Source organism: Chanodichthys erythropterus, chromosome 22, assembly GCF_024489055.1.
Source record: "Chanodichthys erythropterus isolate Z2021 chromosome 22, ASM2448905v1, whole genome shotgun sequence".
Taxonomy (NCBI): Eukaryota; Metazoa; Chordata; class Actinopteri; order Cypriniformes; family Xenocyprididae; genus Chanodichthys; species Chanodichthys erythropterus.
The window spans coordinates 33,886,709-33,907,795 of NC_090242.1; the positions used below are offsets into that span (position 1 = coordinate 33,886,709).

Below are 21,087 nucleotides of genomic sequence, written 5' to 3' on the forward strand. Positions count from 1 at the left end.
AGGAGCTGGAGACACAGAGAGATATGAGATCCAGAGAACATCATCAGACCACAGCGGATCCTCCTCCTGGTGGTGAGTATTATAAACATATGTTATCCGTACAGTCATTATTATAAATTAAATTAGTAAAGAACATGTATAACCATTACCATTACCATCCTTTAACACTATCCCCCTTGAAACATGATAGACAACTGTGAACCAAAAAGTAGTGTAAACAAACAGTTTATAAGGGTTAAACATGAATACAGGCTATAGATTCAGATTGGATAGTTAAAAATTAAATAAAAATTAAAAATCTGTCATTAACTTATCCTCATGTTGCTCCAAACCTGTGTTCTCTTTTCCAGACAGCAACAGTTCATAACATCTGAAGTCATACAGCATTGTGTGAAGAACAGATTGATATCTGGCCTTCCAGGTTATACAAAGTGGGTTTGTTCAAGGGAAAAGTTTAACACATTTTGTTCATTATTGAATGCTAGTAAACACAGGAGTTAAATCTTGTACAAAAATACAGTGACTGAAATGTATTTATGCACTTAATTCACATTTACAAATGTCAGAATGTTATTGCATGATATACATAATATCAAACAAATGGTGCACAAGCTTTTCTCCGAACTAAGTTCACTTTTCTGAGATATTTTTGCAATGACACCGTAGCTGGTGTCAAGGTAATTTTTTCTGTGCTCATAATAGTGTATGACATGTACACACTCTAAAAAATGCTGGGTTAAATATGGACAAACCCAGGGATCGGGCTGTTTTCACCCAGCCATTTTTTTCAACCAATTTTGGATTTATTTTTTCAGCCAGCAATATAGTAATATAGTAAAAGGCATGTTTTTGCTCACCCCCAAATAGGGTGAAATTTGTGGGGTATTTTAAGCTGAAACTTGACCAGACCAGAGACTTATATTGCATCTTGTGAAAGAGGGCATAATAGGTGCCCTTTAACCCAACCTGCTGGGTTTGTCCATATTTAACCCAACAAAATACTCAAATTATAGTCAACATTTCAAAAAGAGTAAATAGGCCAAAGCATTTTAAAGAATATTTTATATGCATTTAAGCGGATTTCCTTTACTTCCTCAAATTTGGCAGAGTTTGTAGTATTGCTTTTCATTTCAAGTTTGGTCAATTTTGAGTGAAATATGTTAAATATACTGTATACAAATATATACATTTTATACGAGTATAGGTATAATAAATATGTAGCTACCTATAAGCTGAGAAAATATAAAAAGTACTGTTTTAATTCATAAAGTTTTAAACCATCAATTATTTTCAGGCAGGCTACCCTTTATTGCCACTGAATAAAACAAAACCTTTTTAAATATTAGCTACTTATTATTCAATCTCATAAGAACATATAAAGTTGTATTTGTACATATCATCAATAACTTCATTGCTGCAAGAGAAAATAAACTTTCATAAATTGCAGATCCTTTATGTATTCCTTAACGTTTTTAGTGCTTTTTCCATCATAAATGATTAGTGAATCAAGCATGAATGTAATATTTTTTTGTATTTAATAGGCTACACACACACAAAGAATATATACTTCAAGGAATAATTAAGGCTTATATTCTTTTAATTTTGTTGAATGAGTTTAAGGAGCTCTTGATAAGATATTGTTGAATGGCAATTTTCTTAAAAGTGTATTGCGTTTATTTTAGGAGGATCTATTGACAGAAATGCAATATAATATACATAACTATGTTTTCAGTGGTATATAAAGACCAAACATAATGAACCGTTACATTTTTCTTGCCTTAGAATGAGCCATTTCTATACATACACCGTGGGTCCTCCCTCCATGTCAAATCACCATTTTGCGCCGACATGTTTCTACAGCAGCCCTAAACAGACAAACAGCTCTACAGAGCGTGTTTGCTTGACTGGCTACACGAACCTAACCCTAACCCTACTAGAAACATTTGGATGACCTACTATATTCGCCAGAGTGTATACATAAAGCACACTGCATTGAATACTGTGTCCCACAATACAATGTGCTTTACTTTACAAATGCAATGGCATGCTGGCAGATTATTATATACTGAAAGACTCAGTACTGATTTGATTTGACACTAGTAATGCACAAGTATGCATTAATATTTGTAGAACAATAATATTTTTTATGTATGTAACACAGTTCGTATATACGGGAAGAAGGAGGCGGGAACCGGCGAACGTTCAACAAAACTTTAATTCCAAAATAAACAAAGAACAAAACGAAAGTAATGCTGGCAGACCCTCGCGGACATCTGCCGGCCACACAAACATAATAAAACATAAAATAATATCCAGGCCTGGTCCTCTCTCGTCCTTCATGGTCGTCGCTCCTCCTTTTATGCTCCCGGAGCTCCTCCGTGAGAGACTCAAGGCTGGTGCGCCTCCCAGGTGATGCTCGTGGTCACTTGTGTCACCGGTCGCCACAATGTACTTATAGACTCGTGCACTGTTTGTGTTGCTGCATGTATGATAACACCAATTCAATATGTGGAGATTAAAGAACAATATATACTGTCTCAAAAACAAATATTTGAAAGATCTTGAGCTAAGCTGATAATTTACACAGTTTGATTGTAATATTGCAATATTTTGTTGTTGTTGTTTTATTGTAAATCTGTTTATATGTGTGTGTGTGTGTGTGTGTGTGTGTGTGTGTGTGTGTGTGTGTGTGTGTGTGTGTGTGTTTAAACATTAATATTTGTGTAGTTGTTGTTTTTTCTTCATTATAGCCAAAAACCTTAAGTGTTTTCCTATACAACCCAAATTCTGGAAATGTTGGGACGATTTTTAAATCTGAATAAAATGAAAACTAAAAGATTTTCAAATCACATGAGCCAATATTTTATTCACAATAGAGCACAGATAACATAACAAAATGTTTAAACTAAGAAATTGTACAATTTTATGCACAATATGAGCTCATTTCAAATTTGATGCCTGCTACAGGTCTCAAAACATTTGAGACGGGGGCATGTTTACCATAGTGTAGCATCTCCTCTTCTTTTCAAAACAGTGTAAAGATGTCTGGGCATCGAGGTTATGAGTTTCTGGAGTTTTGGTGTTGGAATTTGGTCCCATTCTTGCCTGATATAGGTTTCCAGCTGCTGAAGAGTTCATTATCATCTTTGATATATTTTTCTCTATAGGTGAAATATCTGGACTGCAGGCTAATTCAGCACCCGGACTCTTCTACGACGAAGCCATGCTGTTGTAATAGCTGCAGTATGTGGTCTTGCATTGTCCTGCTGAAATACACAAGGCCTTATGCATTTATGCACCCCCATACCATCAGAGATGCTGGCTTTTGAACTAAATGCTGATAACACACTGGAAGGTCTCCCTCCTCTTTATCCCGGAGGACACGGCGTCCGTAATTTCCAACAAGAATGTCAAATTTGGGCTCGTCTGACCATAGAACACTTTTCCACTTTGAAACAGTCCATTTTAAATGAGCCTTGGCCCACAGGACACGACGTCACTTCTGGACCATGTTCACATATGGCTTCCTTTCTGCATGATGGAGCTTTAGTTGGCATCTGCAGATGGCACGGCGGATTGTGTTTGCCGACAGTGGTTTATGGAAGAATTCCTGGGCTCATTTAGTAATGTCATTGACACAGTCATGCCGATGAGTGATGCAGTGTCGTCTGAGGGCCTGAAGACCACAGGCATCAAATAAAGGTCTTCGGCCTTGTCCCTTCCTCACAGAGATTTCTCCAGTTTCTCTGAATCTTTTGCAATTTGACATTGAGGAACATTGTTTTAAAGTATTCCACAATCTTTTTATGCACTCTTTCACAGCTCTGCCCATCTTAACTTCTGTGAGACTCTGCCTCTCTAAGACATCCCTATTATAGCTAACCATGTTACAGACCTGATATCAATTAACTTAATTAGTTGCTAGATGTTCTCCCAGCTGAATCTTTTCAAAATGTTTTGCTTTTTCAGCCAACTTTTTTTGAGACCTTTAGCAGGCATCAAATTTGAAATGAGCTCATTTAGTGGATAAAAGTGTAATATTTCTCAGTTTAAACATTTGTTATGTTATCTATGTTCTTTTGTGACAAAAATATTGGCTTTTATTTTTTATTATCTTTTATTTTTCATTTTATTCAAATTTAAAAACTTCCCAACATTTCCAGAATTCATACTAGCATACTACAGTGACCTTTACAACTTCAAAAAAAAAAAAAAAAAATCATTTCAGATTATCATTGTAATAAGGGAACAAGCATCAACTTGGATAGATACATTCCACATTCAACTGATCGCTTCCAGCCTGTCTAAGACCAGTGGTGTTGTTGTTTGTTTTTTGTTTTTGAAGAAACAGAACACTCATTGTATCAAGCAATAAAGATAGCAAAAGCAATGGAAAATTCTTTTGCTTCATACCATCATTATGTGACATTAAAAACCTTGAGATGGAGACATTCATCTATCTCTAACTTACTTGCAAAGAACACAGCACATCATGTAATATTAAACAACAACAGAAAAATAATACACAATTAAATGTAATAAATAAATGAAGCTTCTTGATGCCACACAATAATACTTCCTGCTTCTTCTGGGTTTGATTTCTGTACACTTGAACCAAACCACATCCTGTGCTCAAGTGTTGTTTCAGTCTGTAGTGGTGGTTTGATTTTATTAATTTTTTTGAATAGCTACTGGATCGAACAGTGTTCATCTTGCTCTTTCAGTTTTTTATTTAACTAAAATTATCTTGCTTTTCAAAACTGTATCCAAATCTTTTTCATATTCAACATGGCACAGAGACTACAAAAGAGAGGTAACACTTTCGTTTTGACTTTGCACATATATGCATATTTTCTGACAAGGTAAAATGAAGATTACATTTTATTTAGATTTTTGAGTCTCTGAAAACTAGTTATTGTATATCGTTCTATTGGAGCATCAGGGATTACACCACTGATGCAGATTTTAGATTACAGCTATCCTTAGACCACAAATGCATTAAAACCTTACCTGGTTTCATTCTCTTTGCAACAGATGAAACATTGTCAGATGAAGCAAAACAACCCACAGACTCCATTAAAAGACTTAGATTCATTTTGCTTGGAAGCGATGAGGTTCTGATAAATGAAGCTTGTGATACCATTCTTAGGTCAACAGATGACAAGAAAGTGGAAACCATTAAAAGTGGTGGGAAATGTGAGTTTAGAGAGGCTTGTGTCAGCGGACGACATGTCTCTGTAGTAAAAACACCCACTTATTGGCTGGAAAACTTGAAAACTTACCTCTTCTTCAGCAAAAGTGTCAGATCTATGAAAAGTGACATGGAGTTTTCTTACTCAATGGTGTTTCCTGGACCTCATGCATTTCTGTTAGTGCTTGGAGATGTGCGTAACTCTGGTAAAGAGCATTATCTCCTACGAGCCCTCAGTGAAGTATTTGGGCAGGAGGTGTTAGACTACAGTATGGTGTTATTTATGCATGGATACAGTGACAGAGATATAGGCAGGAACCGTTGTGTCAGAAAGTGCAGCGAAAGGTACCACATTTTAAAGGACAACGAGGACAATGTCCTAAAGCTATTCCAAGATGCTACTGCGATGAAACAAGGAAAAGCTAACTTTTTTACAAAAGATCTTGAATTGCTGTACAAAGCAGAAACCTATTTTAAGAAGGAATTTGATGCTAAATATGAGGAGAGGGAGAATATACTGAGAGGAGATTTGGCAGAAATGAAAACAGCAGAGGAAAATCTAAGAACTAAAATGACAGAAATGGAAAAACAGAATTCTGAAAATGTGAGAGAATTACAAGATCTGCGTGAAGAACTGGATCAGTTAAGGGAAGAACTAGATGCTCATAGATTCAGAGAGAATCAGTTAAGGAAAGACTTGGATGCTTCCATAAGCAGAGAGAATCAGTTAAGTCAACAGATTGATGCTCTCAAAGAGAAAAAATATGAACTAAAAGAAGAGTTGTTTGACCTTAGGGATCATAAGAGACAGGTCAATGCGGAACTGATCGCCTCCAATGAAAGAGAAAGTCAGCTGAAGTCTGACAATGAGAAGCTTCAAAGAGAACTGGAGCAACTCAAAGACAATGAGAAAAAGAGAGAAAAGAATCCAAGAGAAGAATTTCTGCTCACAGAGAAAGAAGAAGTACAAGAAGAGTATGACATACCGAGAACTTTGGATAGAAGAGAGGAGGAACTGCTGCAGATAGTCACTGGATCAGAGCATGGCATTCATATCTCAACAGCAGTTACTCCCCCTAGTGGTAAGTATTTTCAGCATCTGTTATCTGGTAGAGAATGATGCTTTTGAAACACTGCATCATGAAGCTTCAAAACCTTTACTCATCTTTTGTTTCGAATCGAATGTTTTAAGCTCCTTATCAAGTCATGTGATTTCAGCAAACGTCAAAATGAGACAAATTATACAAGCCCTTCACATTTACATGCATTTAATGATATTACAAACTTTTATAATAACATTTTCAATTGGTTTGTGAATATGTTTGGGCTGTGCATATGTTTTGACCAGCATGTGTTGTCAGCGGTAAAATTGATTCAAAGTTTTCCCATAACTACATTTTAAGTACTGATTAAATTCTGGTATTACCATTTTTCATTCCACATTGATAAGGTATGAGTTTTAATTAAACCATTAGCCGAGTTTCCATTAGGCCTACAGATTTGTACAAATTATATTAAAGATTTTTCGATGTTGATAAAAAACTATTGCGAAACGAACGATAATATTTCTATTAACTAATGTTGCGACTAAAACATAATTTTATCCTCTCATGATAAGTCTTTCCAAAAAGCATGACACTGGATATTAGTATTTTTAATATATAACAGCCACTGCAGCCATTATTTTTAATCAAAGGAAATGTAGGCATGTTATCCAAGCATTAATGGCTAGGAAAGCCCTTCATACTTGGGAGCAGAGGTGTTTCTGGGTATTTCTCCATCCTATCTGCGTCAAGGTCTTAATAAATTGTGGCATTTCATTGTTGTTTAGAATCCGGTATTTCCATAATTCTTTTGTCTTTCATGAGTTTAATACAGAACTCTGTCTCATCTTCTGTGCAAATGTACCACGCCATCTTTAAAAAATGATCGACTTTTACGTATACCAGGTGACCTGTGAATTCTGTATGTCAGCTCAAGATGTGATTGTGTTTTTATCTAGTTTCTGAAAACAAAGTCAAATCTCTGAGTGGAAAAGAATGTGAGGTGGAAAGCAGACCAACAGATTCACAGAACATCATACAAGATCCACCCAACAGTAAGTATTATTATAAGTTGTGGTGATGTGAAATTATGATTTTTTTTTTCTCTTTACTGTTATATCCTAAACAGTAATTATTATTTAAATGTTCTCATGACAGGATAACATGTACTTTATCCATGACAACGGAGTGGACGTGTTTCTGTTTTCCAGACCATTTCTCCATCCTTTTCCTCTGGTTGCTACTATATTTCAATATATTCCACATTTACAGAGGAAAAGAAGTTTCCGAGGAGCAATTTTCTGGATCTCTCTTCGCCTGACTCAGATGATAGTGACTGAATTGTATTAAAATCTGAAGCTATTTACTGTTGTGTATCTCCTGAAATAATCTCTAGAATGTGATGATAACAGACAGCTGTATTTCCTAGTATTTCCATAGTATAGTGAGGGATATAGTATATGCTTTTTTTTGCTTTTTATCCCGTGTATGAGCAGTGAGGGAGATAAGATTGTGTTGTTCATTTCTATTTTATTTTCTAGGTAAGAATTAGCATCTACGTTAGTTTGGTTTTATTTTTTATTTTGAGCATGTTCTTTTCCTGTAGACATTTGATGCTCCATTATAATAATAAACATTTTCTTTTCAAGAAGCCACTTGTGTGTTGTGCTTTAGCAAAGACTATAGAAAGACGGTTCACTCCTATTAGTTATGAATAGGAGAAACTGCAGTGTGGAATATGGCAGAATAAGTCCTGCCTTCTAAGTAAAAGAGCCAATCACATATTGATAAAGTCATTGCGTCACTGCAGCTCCTGTTAGAAGCTCCAGTTCCAGTGTTGACAAGTCCATGGTTTTCCCACAGAATTGAGCTTCTTTTACACTGTTGCCGCGGGTTGTTTTTCATGTTTTTCATGAATCAACCCCAAATAACATGATGTTTAGCCCCAGGAATGCAAATTTTACCAGGACAGCCCAGCCAAAAACATGTATTTTACCCCCCGGAATGCATGAGATAATTTTGAATAATTTTGGCTAATTATCATGCAGTAAAGTAAATGTAGCCTACTGATAATGGCAAATAGACCTACAATAAATCTGTAAAAATTTAACACAAAATTTTTCTAGAACTGAACATATAGGCTATACAGTAAAAAACAGTGCATTCCAAACAGAATATATCGCCCTCCGAAGGACACTTCAGAGTGAAAATGATCATGGCCACCGTATTGATGGGCTGTTCCAAACTGAAGTGCTCAAAACTGGCCACTTCAAAGGGCCCTTTGGAATGAAGGATTTCGAAGGGTACAACTGATGGACACTTCGAGCCCCCATGATCCTTTGCACAGGGAAGTTGTTTGTCGTCGCAGAATGGGTACAGGAGGTTAGGAGTTTGATTTTACCTATAAATGTATGTATAGTATTTTTCTATACTACTGTAATATTTATATGAGTTAGATTTGGTACGTTTATTATGGTCAAAATGACATTGTACTTCAACAAAAAAAACTTTACAGCTCCTTTTATCAGTCCATTCAAATGTTTCAAATACATATACAATATGGTGCGATAAACTAAAAATAAATAAATAAACTAACGTTTAGTCTAAACTAACACTTGCACAATCTACTCTTCCTTGATTGTCTTGTTAAGATGACACAGAAGTGTGTTCAAAAAAAGTTTTTTGGACCGCTACACCCTTCATCCCTTTGAAGCTCTCATTCCGGAGGGTAAACCCTTTGAAGGGATTAGGGCATATAGGGATGAGCCCTTCCGAATGGAACGCAGGGTATGTCATAGCTTTGTCCTTATTTCAAGGGTTCATTTTAATTTAAAGGTGCAGTAAGCAATGAATATAACACAAGAAGCAACGTGCAAACTTTGCGCAAGAGTTATGCCGGTGAAAAAGTCTCAACCTCGGTCAGTAAAGTGAAAGTAAAAAGTGACGGAGCTGCCTGATTCTGCATTAGCGAATTCTCTCAGTGACGAATTTAACTTAATATGCCGATAACGTATAACTGTCTTAATTTATTCCATTATTTCTCTTGGGGTCGTACATATAGGCTAGTGAAACAAATGAGAATAATAGTATTTCGTGTTAAACAGGTTGTTTTTTGTTGCTTGAAGTAAAGCTGCGCTTAATGATCATTGATGACTGCAGTGTTAGGAAATATTATTACACTCTTAATAATAATAATTATCAAAAAACATGCACAGACAAATCCAAATTAAATCCTGCGGCTATAAATACTGCTATAAAAACCCTGCGGATATAAATACTGTTCGTTTTTTTGCACAAACCGATCGTTTCATGTCTTAGGACATCAATGTGTCGTCACGAGCCACAGGGTTTAATTTGGATTTGTCTGTGCATGTTTTTTTGACCCTTATAGATGGAGTTCCCATTGACATGCATTATACGACTTACAGACCACAACAGTTGGAGTTAAAAATCATTATTTGTGTAAAACTATTTTCATAGTATTTCATTTTCTCCATAGGTTTTTTTTTTTTTTAGAACTTAGTCCTACTGCAACTATCAGAGGATGTAAATTGATAGTCTCTGCATTTGTTAAAGTCATCAGTTTGCATAATTTCAACTTATTTTTTTTTAAGAATTATTATAGCCTACTTATTTATTATGTCTAATATGTCAAAAATGCTAAATGTTTCTTGTCTCGTCATATTCAGTTATGAATTACATTAATCATACCATATTAATCAAATAAAAGCATGTTTTCAATTCATATAAATGTTGTTTTATATGCTGCTAATAATATATACTTATACTTATTTTAAATGATTAATTTAAAAAGTACTTCTGGCATACAATTGGCGCCATGGTGTTTCTTATTTGTCGTGTTTGATTTAGATCTGTGTCCTAAACTTATATGTTTAAAGGGGAAGTATGTTGTTTTTGTAACACTAGTGCCACCTAGCGGAATATAAAAATACAGCATATTTTGCAAACGCACCTTTCGCATGTCCCGCCTCCGTCGACTCAAACATCACAAAAGCTCTTACAGTTGCTTGTGAAGGCATATCTCAACAGGTACCTAAATGTAGGCTACTCTCAATACAGTATTTTACAATTGCTAAAACACTAAACCCCATTCTCTGAACCCAATGCTCAGTGGCCAAAACCCATTTGTTGAATCAGTCACTTTGTAGGCAAAACCTTAAACAAGTTCAGGTAGTTAAGACACTATTTTGCAAATCTCATCCACTCTTTTTGCAAAACTCTAAACACATTCTTACTCACTAAAACACATTTTGCACTGTGTTGCAAAATGGTAAATACATGTGGCAAAAGTAAAACACAACTACAACACAGTTGTCATCCTTTAAACACAATGACTCAAAATTATTCACACTTATTTCTAATGATGTGATCAAATCAACTGTATAAAATATAGGTCAGTTCAGAGTGCACAGTTGACACAGGTGCTGAGTGATGATACCAACAATAGATGGAAACAATCTGAAAAGTAGAGGAGGAAGAGTATGTGTAAGAGGATGATAAGAGAAAGAGCAAGGGGTGTGGAGACAAGGCTGTCAAGGCTGGATCTGGCACAGGTTTTTCCCTTTGCCTGGCGAGAGATGACATTGCCTGTGATGTGGAAAATGTCCTCAACAATATTCAATAATATTCAAGAATATTATTGATCTGACAGTTCTGACATTATAGGATGAGAACTGTACTAAGCTAGCCTAGATGATGACATCACTGTTTTCTGCAGAACTGCTTTACAGAGGAAAATAATTACAGTAATTTACATAATAATTGATGGTCTTTACAATGTAAGTGAATCAACACTGAACTGACTTCAGCTGAACAATGACACTATATTGTTTTTTTTGTGTGTGTGTGTGTGTGTGTGTGTGTGTGTACTGTATCATTCTTTTCATTTAGGCTACGTTCACACTGCAGGGCTTAATGCTCAATTCCGATTTTTTTAAAAAATTAGATTTTTTTGCAAGGCCGTTCACATTTTCAATTAAATGCGACCTTTTGTGATCTCCTGTGTGAACGTGAAATGACCCAGAAGTGACCCGCATGCGCAGAAGAGTACGCAACGGTCAACGACGTCACTCGTTGTTTGCGGAAGTAGACGGCCACTTCGTTTGTTCCAGTCTTTAACCTCCTTGTATTTGGATCGGAGGCTTTTTATTTTTCGCTGACATTGGAGCCAGGATCGTCTGTAACCACGCTCGGCCATTCCGCTGGAAATGTTATCGTAAACCGCCCGGTTCCGATAAGAGCCCTCGAGTTTGGCCTGAATAGAGCTGTCACCCCAAATATTAATTAAATCTGTGACCTCGCTTCCCTTCCATTGACTGGTCACAGCAGCATCGTCCGCCATGGTTGTTGTTTATCTTCTCGTTCCCGCCTACTTCAACGCATAATTATGACATTTGTAGCGTATCAATGACGTACGGGTCGGATACATGTGGCCTGGCCGTTCAGACGGAGGTCGCATTTCAAAAGATCGGATACGTATCGGATTCAGGACCACATACCCAAGTGGCCTGGGTCACATTTGAAAAGATCGGATCTGTGTCGTTCAGACTGTCATGAAAAGATCAGATACAGGTCGCATGGGGCAAAAAAAATCGGAATTGGGTCGTTTCAGCCTGCAGTGTGAACGTAGCCTAAGAGTTTTCTTTGACCTTTTAGTCATTTGCATTTAGACTGCTGTATGTTTGCAGTATGTAAGTACTGTATATACAGACATTCAATACTGTATAATATTGAATATAATACTGTACTTGCAGTACATACAGTGTACTTTAAATTCACATTACTTGTGATTTCTATACATTTTATGTAGCAAAATGTGTTTACTGTGTTACAATATACTTTTTTCCCCCTGTAACCTTATGTTCTGGATGTTGTGTTTTCCATTTTTTTAATGTAGTGTTTAATAAATGATCTGTATGTGTTTATAGTTTGCTTAATGTGTGTATGAACTGAAAGCTTTGTTTGATTTTGCCATAAGAGTCAGAAGTTTTGTGAAATTAGTTTGAAGATTGGATTTGTGTTTAATGTTTTGAGAAAATGAGTGATGGTTTCAAGAAATGTGTTTTAGCAATTGTGAAATACTGTAAAAGGTTCAACATATTAGCATACTTTTGGCTGTGTTGCTATGTGTCATAAGTAAGCAACTGAGTAAACTAACACAATCTAGAGAGAATGCGACATGACGTGCAACCCAGAATACCCGATTAAAACCGCTTGCCACTGGAACTCATATCAGTTGTCACTCCTGAAACTTAACACTGTGTCTGTGTTCACAGTGTTCCTGTGAATGGACAAAATGTATATGCTGAATTCACTCTTCATTTACAGTGGATAAAAGCATGCTTTTCACAATAGAGTAGTGGAACTATGATGCACTTTTGTAGGCCAAAACCCGGAAGCAAGTAAGCATTTTAGCACTTCTGGTTCCATCGTCCCAAGGTCAATGGGTTTTTTTAATGGGGTTTTAGTTAAATGGCTGAAATAAGGTCTGTGGTTAACACAAACTCAAGATACTTTCACATTTTATTCAATGAGATTTTTTTTAAGCTGTTACATGTCTTGAAGAAGACAGTAGCTAACAAGTGGCTAAATGGGACTACAGAGGCATTCGGGGACATTAAACGTCATCACGCTGAATAGGTAACCTCAGTCCGCTTTTATAGCCTTTAGTTTTGCTTATTGCGCTCTTACAAACAATTATAGTTTAAACTTTATTGGTAAAATGTTTTTAGATGCAGTATAAAAGAGTTGGCAGAGGCTTAGTGGTGGTGAAGTTGAAATCATGGTACCGTGGTGTAGTTAGCCTACCTTTAGCTTTTTGCATCTGGTGACTGCATTTAGGCTTCAAAAGTCTTAAAAGTTGTGTTCTTGATTGACAAAACGTGTAATGCTGGGTACACACTAAAAGATTTTTAAAATCTTAGATTTTAAAAATGTGAGAGACCACAATCATGAGGACCAAACAAATCCTAGATTTAACCATTTTGCTCCTATAGTGTTTGCTGTGCCATGATGTGACAAAGACAGCACACCACACACCAAAAGATTTTCAACCAGAGTACCGACTGTGAACACGGGAAATCTTGCAAAATCTCCAGAGACTTCAGAATAAACACGGCGGACGATAGGCAGGAAGAAATTGCGATGGTAGTGTTTGGAATGACTTTGGTATGTTGACAAGCTGATCCTCCATCTCTGCTGTCCTAAACCATTTAACTTTGTGCTGCGCCATAACTGTGTTTGTTATGCTTCAGTCTTCTGTCAGCTCGCTTTCTGATTGGATATTGATTCATTTCAAGTCACAATCTCCAGAGCATGTGTGCGTTTGTCCTCGGGGTTCCCCCACACATCAGGATTTCTGATCGTAAATATTTAACATGTTGAATATTTACGATTTGCAATCAGGACGACTCCGATGTTCTTTCGAGTGGATTCAGTCACTCTTAACACACCTCACACCACAGGAAAATCTGATAAGATAATCTGTAGAACCATCAAGATAATCGGGACATTACCTAGGATTGTCGGAAGGGGAGAAATCGACCCAAAATCAGCCTGATTATCTTGTGGTGTGTACCCAGCATAAGTATAAACTCACAGAGCTTATTTTTTTGCGATAATCCAAAAGCCAACAGGAGAATCCTATTGGGTTTTTATTGAGGGAATCAGTGAGATGCTAACTGCCAGTTGGCCTACAAAGTGACGTTATATCCATGAGAAGCCAAATTTTAAAAAAGCTTGTAAAAATACAATCTTAATGTCACATCATACAGTCAAGAAAAGCAGAACAGGACAAAAGGGAGCAGGAACTGGATAAAAGAGTGGAGGAACTGGATAAAAGAGTGGAGGAACTGGATAAAAGAGTGGAGGAACTGGACAAAAGGGCGAAGGAATACTGGATAAAAGTGCAATGAGGGCTGGAGCAGTGAGCTCTGTGCAACACAACAGCCAAGAATTAGAGATAAGGAATGATGGTATTGATTCACATTTTGATTGATGCTTATGATGACAGAAGATCATATAATTTCATAATCTCATTCATTTCCCAGTTTGTGTTGCAGTTGTGTTGTGTTGTTTCCTCTCCAGAACCCACTTGTCGAAGACTATTCTGTTGCTGCTGACCATTTGGACTGTTACTGGTGCTGGAGGTTGGATTTCCCTGGGTTACCGTACGCCCCTCTAGACTGCTTTCTTGGCATGGACGACTGCCTGATTCTGATCATGAGTTGAGATTTCCCTGTTGGTCCTGTTTGCCCCTCACCTGACCATCCTGTCTGTCTGACATTGATTCTGGTCTCACGAGTCGGACCATTCTCCTCTCTACTGTCTAGAACTGATTTGGAGCCATGCTTAAAAATAGTAGATTGTGCGCATGTTTTAGTAAATCGAGGGACCGAAGGAGTAAATCATGCCCACGGTTTAATTTTTTTATGTTGCATGTTTTTATCTTGCACGATTGTGACAATGTATGTGTTTTTCAAGCCATCTTGGGTTTTTTATAAGATTGAGTATATTTATAATGCAATACTAATTGACATAGCCTATCACAATATAGAATACTATAATACTAAATAATATTTTCTCTAATTTCTTGCTCCGTCCATGCAATAAATGCATGCCTCTGAATGAGCCGGTTTACAAGCTGCACATGTATTGCCAATGGTATGATCCATTACTGGGGCAGCCAAAATTACAATCAGAAGCATAGCTCACTTAGATTCAATGAAAATATTGAAACATTGAAACATTGATTCAACATACAATTAAGCGGCAGTGACAGCAAAGCACTGTTCAGCCCTTCCCTTTCCTGTTCAGCCCTTTACTATTCCATGTGCTCTAATTTTGTCAGCTTCAGTCTAGCAAGATGTTCCACTCAATGTTATGTGTAGCTAAACATTGACTATTGGCTGTAGCCTGCATCCACCAGATCACAAAGGGAGCATGCATTACTTCAGGAACTACAGTGGACTTCATATAGCATGAATTGTTTCCAACGCTCAACTGGACAACAGCCAAAAATCTATGGCATCGCCAACACCTCAATCATAGCAAGTTTCCCATAAACCACTTCCCGGACTCATTGCATTCAGCTGTTTTGTGTTTGATTTATACTCTGTTTTTTTCTGCTCTTGTTATTGAGGTTTCATTTGCGGTCACTGGCTTCTCTATTTGTTTTCCCTTGTTTTTGTATGGACTGTTTTTGTGGAGTTTGACCCTTGCCTGTTTACCCATTAAAGCTGCATTTGGATCTACCTTCTTGTCTCTGTGCCATACGTGACAGTTTGTTTGATTTTTTTTAAAACTTTGACCATGTTTAGCAAGAGAATCCAACAGTGTCAATAAGTAAGATTGTATAAAATAGCATTAGATCCCCCTTTAAGATATTGGCACTAAAATGGTCTTTTTTCTTATAAGGTCCAACACAAATAGAAAACTTAAATACAAGAACATTACCAGAAAGAAAAGCCTCTTCTAAAGTGAAAGTGAAATTAAATGTTCTTGCCTGTTGACGCAGACCAGAATCTCGAACAGCAGCCTGATTCTGTTTATAGTGTTTTAACCAGATATACACAGTGTAAGTTATACAGTATATGCGTGTTAATTCAATGCCTATCAAACTCTCTCAGTACAAGTGGGGCCAGCATGGGCAGGGGTGAGCTGAGCCTACCCAAACATATGTCTTGCCCACAATCTGAAAAAATTATATATATATATATATATATATATATATATATATATATATGTAACACAGTTCGTAAATGTGGGAAGAAGGAGGCGGGAACCGGCGAACATTCAACGTAACTTTTAATTCAAAATAAACATAGAACAAAACGAAAGTAATGCCGGCAGACCCTAGCGGACGTCTGCCGGCCACACAAACATAATAAAACATAAAATAAAGTCCAGGCCTGGTCCTCTCTCGTCCTTCACTGATGTCGCTCCTCCTTTTATGCCTCCGGAGCTCCTCCGTGAGAGACTCGAGGCCGGCACGCCTCGCAGGTGACGCTCATTATCACTCGCGTCACCGGCCTCGCGCCGTTCCCTCACGGCTCTCGCCCGCCCTGCTCGTCACATACCCCCAACGCCCCTCGCAGGCCGGGGGGTACCTCCGAGACTGCGCTTTACTCCCCCCCGGGGCCTGTCTCGGCGGCCGCAGCACCTGGGGGTAAGGACAGACGAGACGAGAGAAAGGAGACGGAAGCAAGGGGAGCGACAGGACGAGAGAGGGGAGAGAGGAAAAAAGAAAGAAAAAAAAAATGCTGGGTCCGGCTCCCAGACACACTGCCGCTCGGTCCTCAGCCTGCCAAGAGGCTCTTCTTCGCGGTGCCATGCGGTGGCACTGGACGCTCGGTGGACGGCCCGATCCTCGACCGCCTCCTGGCGGCCGGCGATGGCTCCTCCGACTGAGGGCAGCCGGCAGCGAGTCCCCCGTCCCCTGCTCCTCCCCTTCATGGCGGACGGCAGCAGGCTCCGGCCCACGGCAGACGGCGGCGACTCCTCCGCTCCCTCCAGGTCCAGGACGGCAGCCACCCCACCTCGTCCCAGGAGCACGGCATCCGGGTCTCCGTCCCACCTTTCACAAGGCTCCAGCACCACCGCCTCGGGCAGCCTTTCGCGGTCTTCACTTCCGCGCTGCCCGAACTCCGCAGCACCGCGATCCCCCTCAGCAGCGAGGGCTCTCCGACAGCATGTCCCTCCTTCCTCCCGGGTTTCGGCACCAATGTAACACGGTTAGTAGATATGGGAAGAAGGAGGCGGGAACCGGCGAACATTCAACAAAACTTTAATATAAAATAAACAAACAAAACGAAAGTAATGCCGGCAGACCCTCGCGGACGTCTGCCGGCCACACAAACATAATAAAACATAAAATAAAGTCCAGGCCTGGTCCTCTCTCGTCCTTCACTGATGTCGCTCCTCCTTTTATGCCTCCGGAGCTCCTCCGTGAGAGACTCGAGGCCGGCACGCCTCGCAGGTGACGCTCATTATCACTCGCGTCACCGGCCTCGCGCCGTTCCCTCACGGCTCTCGCCCGCCCTGCTCGTCACAATATATATATATATATATATAGTTACGGTGCTGGTGTGTTGGAGAGATGAGGCGTACACAGAGATCCACAATGATGGTTTTTAATAACAAAGAAGGAGATAAACTACATAAACACATCAACACATAACTTAACATAAACAGGTAACGATAATAGCAACATAAGGTAACACTAAGAACGGACAGGGAGTGAAGGGAGTGAGTCCATTATAAAGGCAGTGCAGATGAGAGAGTCCAGGTGCAGGTGATCCGTGATGATGGGGAGAAGACGAGGGAAGTGAGTGCAGGTGTGGAAACAGGAGGATCACCGCTAAATCGCCATCACCTGCTTTCAAATGGAGCGGCATTTAATAGACAGAGCCGTAGTACACTGAAAAGCCACGCAATATCGTGTTCAATTTCGATATGAATCGCCGTCGATATTGAATGTGATATTGCGAGGCTTGTCAGTGAACTACGGCTCTGTCTATTAAATGCCGCTCCATTTGAAAGCAGGTGATGGCGATTTAGCGGTAATCAGGGAACCGGCTTTACTGACGGTTCCTATTTTTGTTTTAGGAGTCCCCAACAACAGGTTTACAAGCATGCAAGGTCAAAAAACACTTAAATTGTCTTATGATATGCATTGATTTTAACGTTATTTGCTCAACAACTCCCAAACAATTCGATCAACGATTCATTTGGCCGAACCATATTCCATAATAGGGGCACTTTAATATTTATACCCGTTGCTGAGTAGTTTTTCTGTAACTGAGCTGCTGGGTCATTTTACTGCCAATACAAATGATGAACCCCCTCTGGCCATTGGGAGCACTGTGCTTTTCCCTGTAGGCCGGTCAAGTAGTGGGCCAATTGCCGAAGCAAAGGATCCTTGAGGGGTAAATAAGGTACAAAGATGACCTTTTTGAAAGAGTACTGGCCCAGTGATTGCTTTTGTAGATATTTTTTCTCAGAATGTGGGAAGTTTGTTGTGCTTGTAGAATGTGTGGTACACAAAGTAACCTACAATTCTATAAAATGCAAGCCTTTGAATAAAATAAACATCACATTATTTTTTTGTAGAAAGTTTTATATATTGTTTATCTGTATATGTATTTCCTACTTCTGGCATCAACAAGTTTGTTGGTCACAGTTACAATATAATTTTTTTATTTATTTATTTATTATAATTATTTATTTATTAAATATATTAAATATTAATATATAAATATAAATATTAAATATATATATTATTAAATATATATTTATTAAACAATGTGTTTTAGAGGAGATAGAACACAAAATGAAGGTCAGTAGCAGCAGATGACATCTTTTAAAATCCTTGATGATTAATCATATTGTGATCCTGCACACATCATTGTAAAATATGAAACCTTCTCTAAAATATTCTCATGATTTAAAGTGTTTTATGACTGTACAAATATTACAATGAACCTTAATAGTTCACTGTAACTATACAGTACAAAAAAGATTAAAAAAAAAAAACAGTATGAAACAGTGTGTGTTCATATAAGACATCCATGACAACTTTTACATCATATTAAACAAGAGTTAAGTGTTAGCTACTATTATTTTAGTTTCTTGTTCATTTTTCTTCACAGTATGCTTGATTTTACAATCAAGCATAGGTAAGTAAATAACTTACTACAGTAGGTGAAAAAAATACTATAGTAATTAGTGTTTTTGAACCATAATTGTCACGGTACGAAGAAAGACAGAAGGTAGATCCAATAGCAGCAATAATTTAATAAGGGCAATTCCAAAAACGTAGTCCAAGATACAGGCAGGGGTCAGAATCCATAAACAACAGTCCAAACATAAAACAAGAAACAGGAAACAGGAAACAGGAAACAGGAAACAGGAAACAGGAAACAGGAAACAGGAAAACCGGAGAACCAAACAGGAGGGTGACATTCAACAATGAACCACAAGAACAGACAGAAACAACTCAGACTAAATACACAGACACTAATGACCAAATACACAACAGCTGGGTGTAATGATGAGTGGTAATTAGTCCGGGAAGTGTGTATGGGGAATGTAGTCCATGAGACAGGTGGAAATGACAGTCCGGGACGGAGTGCCCTCTAATGGCTGAAGGGCACTCTCACAGGTGATCATGACAATAATATAGTAAAGTACTTGAATTAATTTAATGTGGTAATTCTATAGTTGCTGTGGTAATATAACAACTATAGTAATGTAAACAAATTACTTTACCCAATACTGTACTACGTTTTCTACAACTATAGGGTATATTATACTACAATATACACAGTTTACTGTAGTAAAAACTAAAGTATACTACAGTAGGCTATTACAGTTTATCAGTTCACTTTAGTTAATACTAGAGTATGCTGTAGCATTCATTAACAAAGTGTTGTAAATACTATAATATATACAGTATACTACAATTTACTATAGTATGGTTCAAAAACACTATTACTATAGTATTTTTTCACCTGGGGTATTTTATGTTTCTGTAGGCTATTTATTATAAGAAACAATGTTTTGAAGCTCTTAAAGCTCAAGAACAGTTGGTGAATTCACTGTTGTTGTTTTATCGGTAAACAGTCATTATGGTTTGGACACAAAACAAAAGGAAGTTTAGTGTTAGTGTTTCGTGTAGGTTGGGTGTTACAGATTTCGATACAACACCACAGTGCCGCTGGTTCTGTGGCTTTAATTACAATTCTTAAAAAGTCATTATAGAATGCAATATGAGACTGATTTAAAAAATAAGGTATATAAAATGGATCAATATACCATGCTATTCTTAGTCCCTTGAGAAGCATTGCAGAATCATTAATTATTCAAATGCAACTGCAAGCTGAAAGATATGATTTGAATTTTTCAGGGTCCTTGTCCATGCCAATTTTGTCCTTGCAGTGCCTTGTCAAATGTATGGAAATTAGAGCATTTTAATTAGTTAACCTCAATTTGTCAATTGAGATGATGTTAGACAAATTTTTACTGTATTCAAGTTCATGATTTTTTAGCTAAACTTTAGCTAACTTATTACATTAGCTAGTAGCTTATAAGTCATGCATGTTAGCAAGACACAAGTTAACTATATTTGTCTTTTGGCTAATTAGCTGTGAAGTCAAGGCACTGGAAGCTAGTATTTTGTTCATCACCAATCACCAGCACACAAGCTAAGAAAAACACATAGGATAGGAGCTGGGTATGGCAAACCGTTTGGACTTTTATTCATTCTCAGGATATGAATTCTTGATATCAACAGTTCAATTTTTATATCAGGAATTACATTTCCACTAATAACAATGTTAATTCTTGATATCAACAATTCAATTCTTGATATCAGGAATTACATTCCACAAGTAAAAACTATAATTCTTGATATCTGTAATTGTATTTTCACTATAGTAAAATGTCACCATAGGCTGCCATTCAAATTCAATTGTTCGTACGTAGGGCTGGGGGATATATCGCATTTAGCATAATCAGTTTTACTGACAAAATGTGCGTGACAATTGCATGCGATATATCCCCCAGCCCTATTTGTACGTTGCATTTAGCATTTAAAGATGACAACATCAGATGAATGATTCTGTTTAGCAAAGTTTCCAGCAAAAGTTCTTTAAGTTCCTGTTCTCTTTATTGTATTAAATGAGTCAGATTACTGAGATTCTCACCTTTTGTCGTTAATGGCTCTTGGAGCCCCAGTGCCATTCTTCGAATAGTTATGCTGATTGCATTAGGACTTGTGACACTCTAGAGTCTGGGGCAGGTTCCTATGCCTGAATACTTAATTTCCATGCTTTG

The 21,087-nt window shown here is 37.8% G+C and overlaps 1 protein-coding gene across 2 annotated transcripts; it reads left to right on the plus strand.

Moving 5' to 3' along the window:
- Window positions 1–4,698: 4,698 nt before the first annotated feature.
- Window positions 4,699–7,732, plus strand: LOC137013164 (probable DNA double-strand break repair Rad50 ATPase). Of its 2 annotated transcripts, none has more exons than XM_067376797.1 (4): window positions 4,699–4,813; window positions 5,035–6,273; window positions 7,194–7,289; window positions 7,393–7,732. In XM_067376797.1, the coding sequence occupies exons 1-4, from the start codon at window positions 4,789–4,791 to the stop codon at window positions 7,395–7,397; spliced, it is 1,365 nt and encodes a 454-aa protein (XP_067232898.1). In that variant the 5' UTR covers window positions 4,699–4,788; the 3' UTR covers window positions 7,398–7,732. The 2 variants fall into 2 exon arrangements, with proteins under 2 accessions (XP_067232898.1, XP_067232897.1); XM_067376796.1 differs by having other exon boundaries at window positions 7,446–7,732.
- The last annotated feature ends 13,355 nt before the right edge of the window (window positions 7,733–21,087 follow it).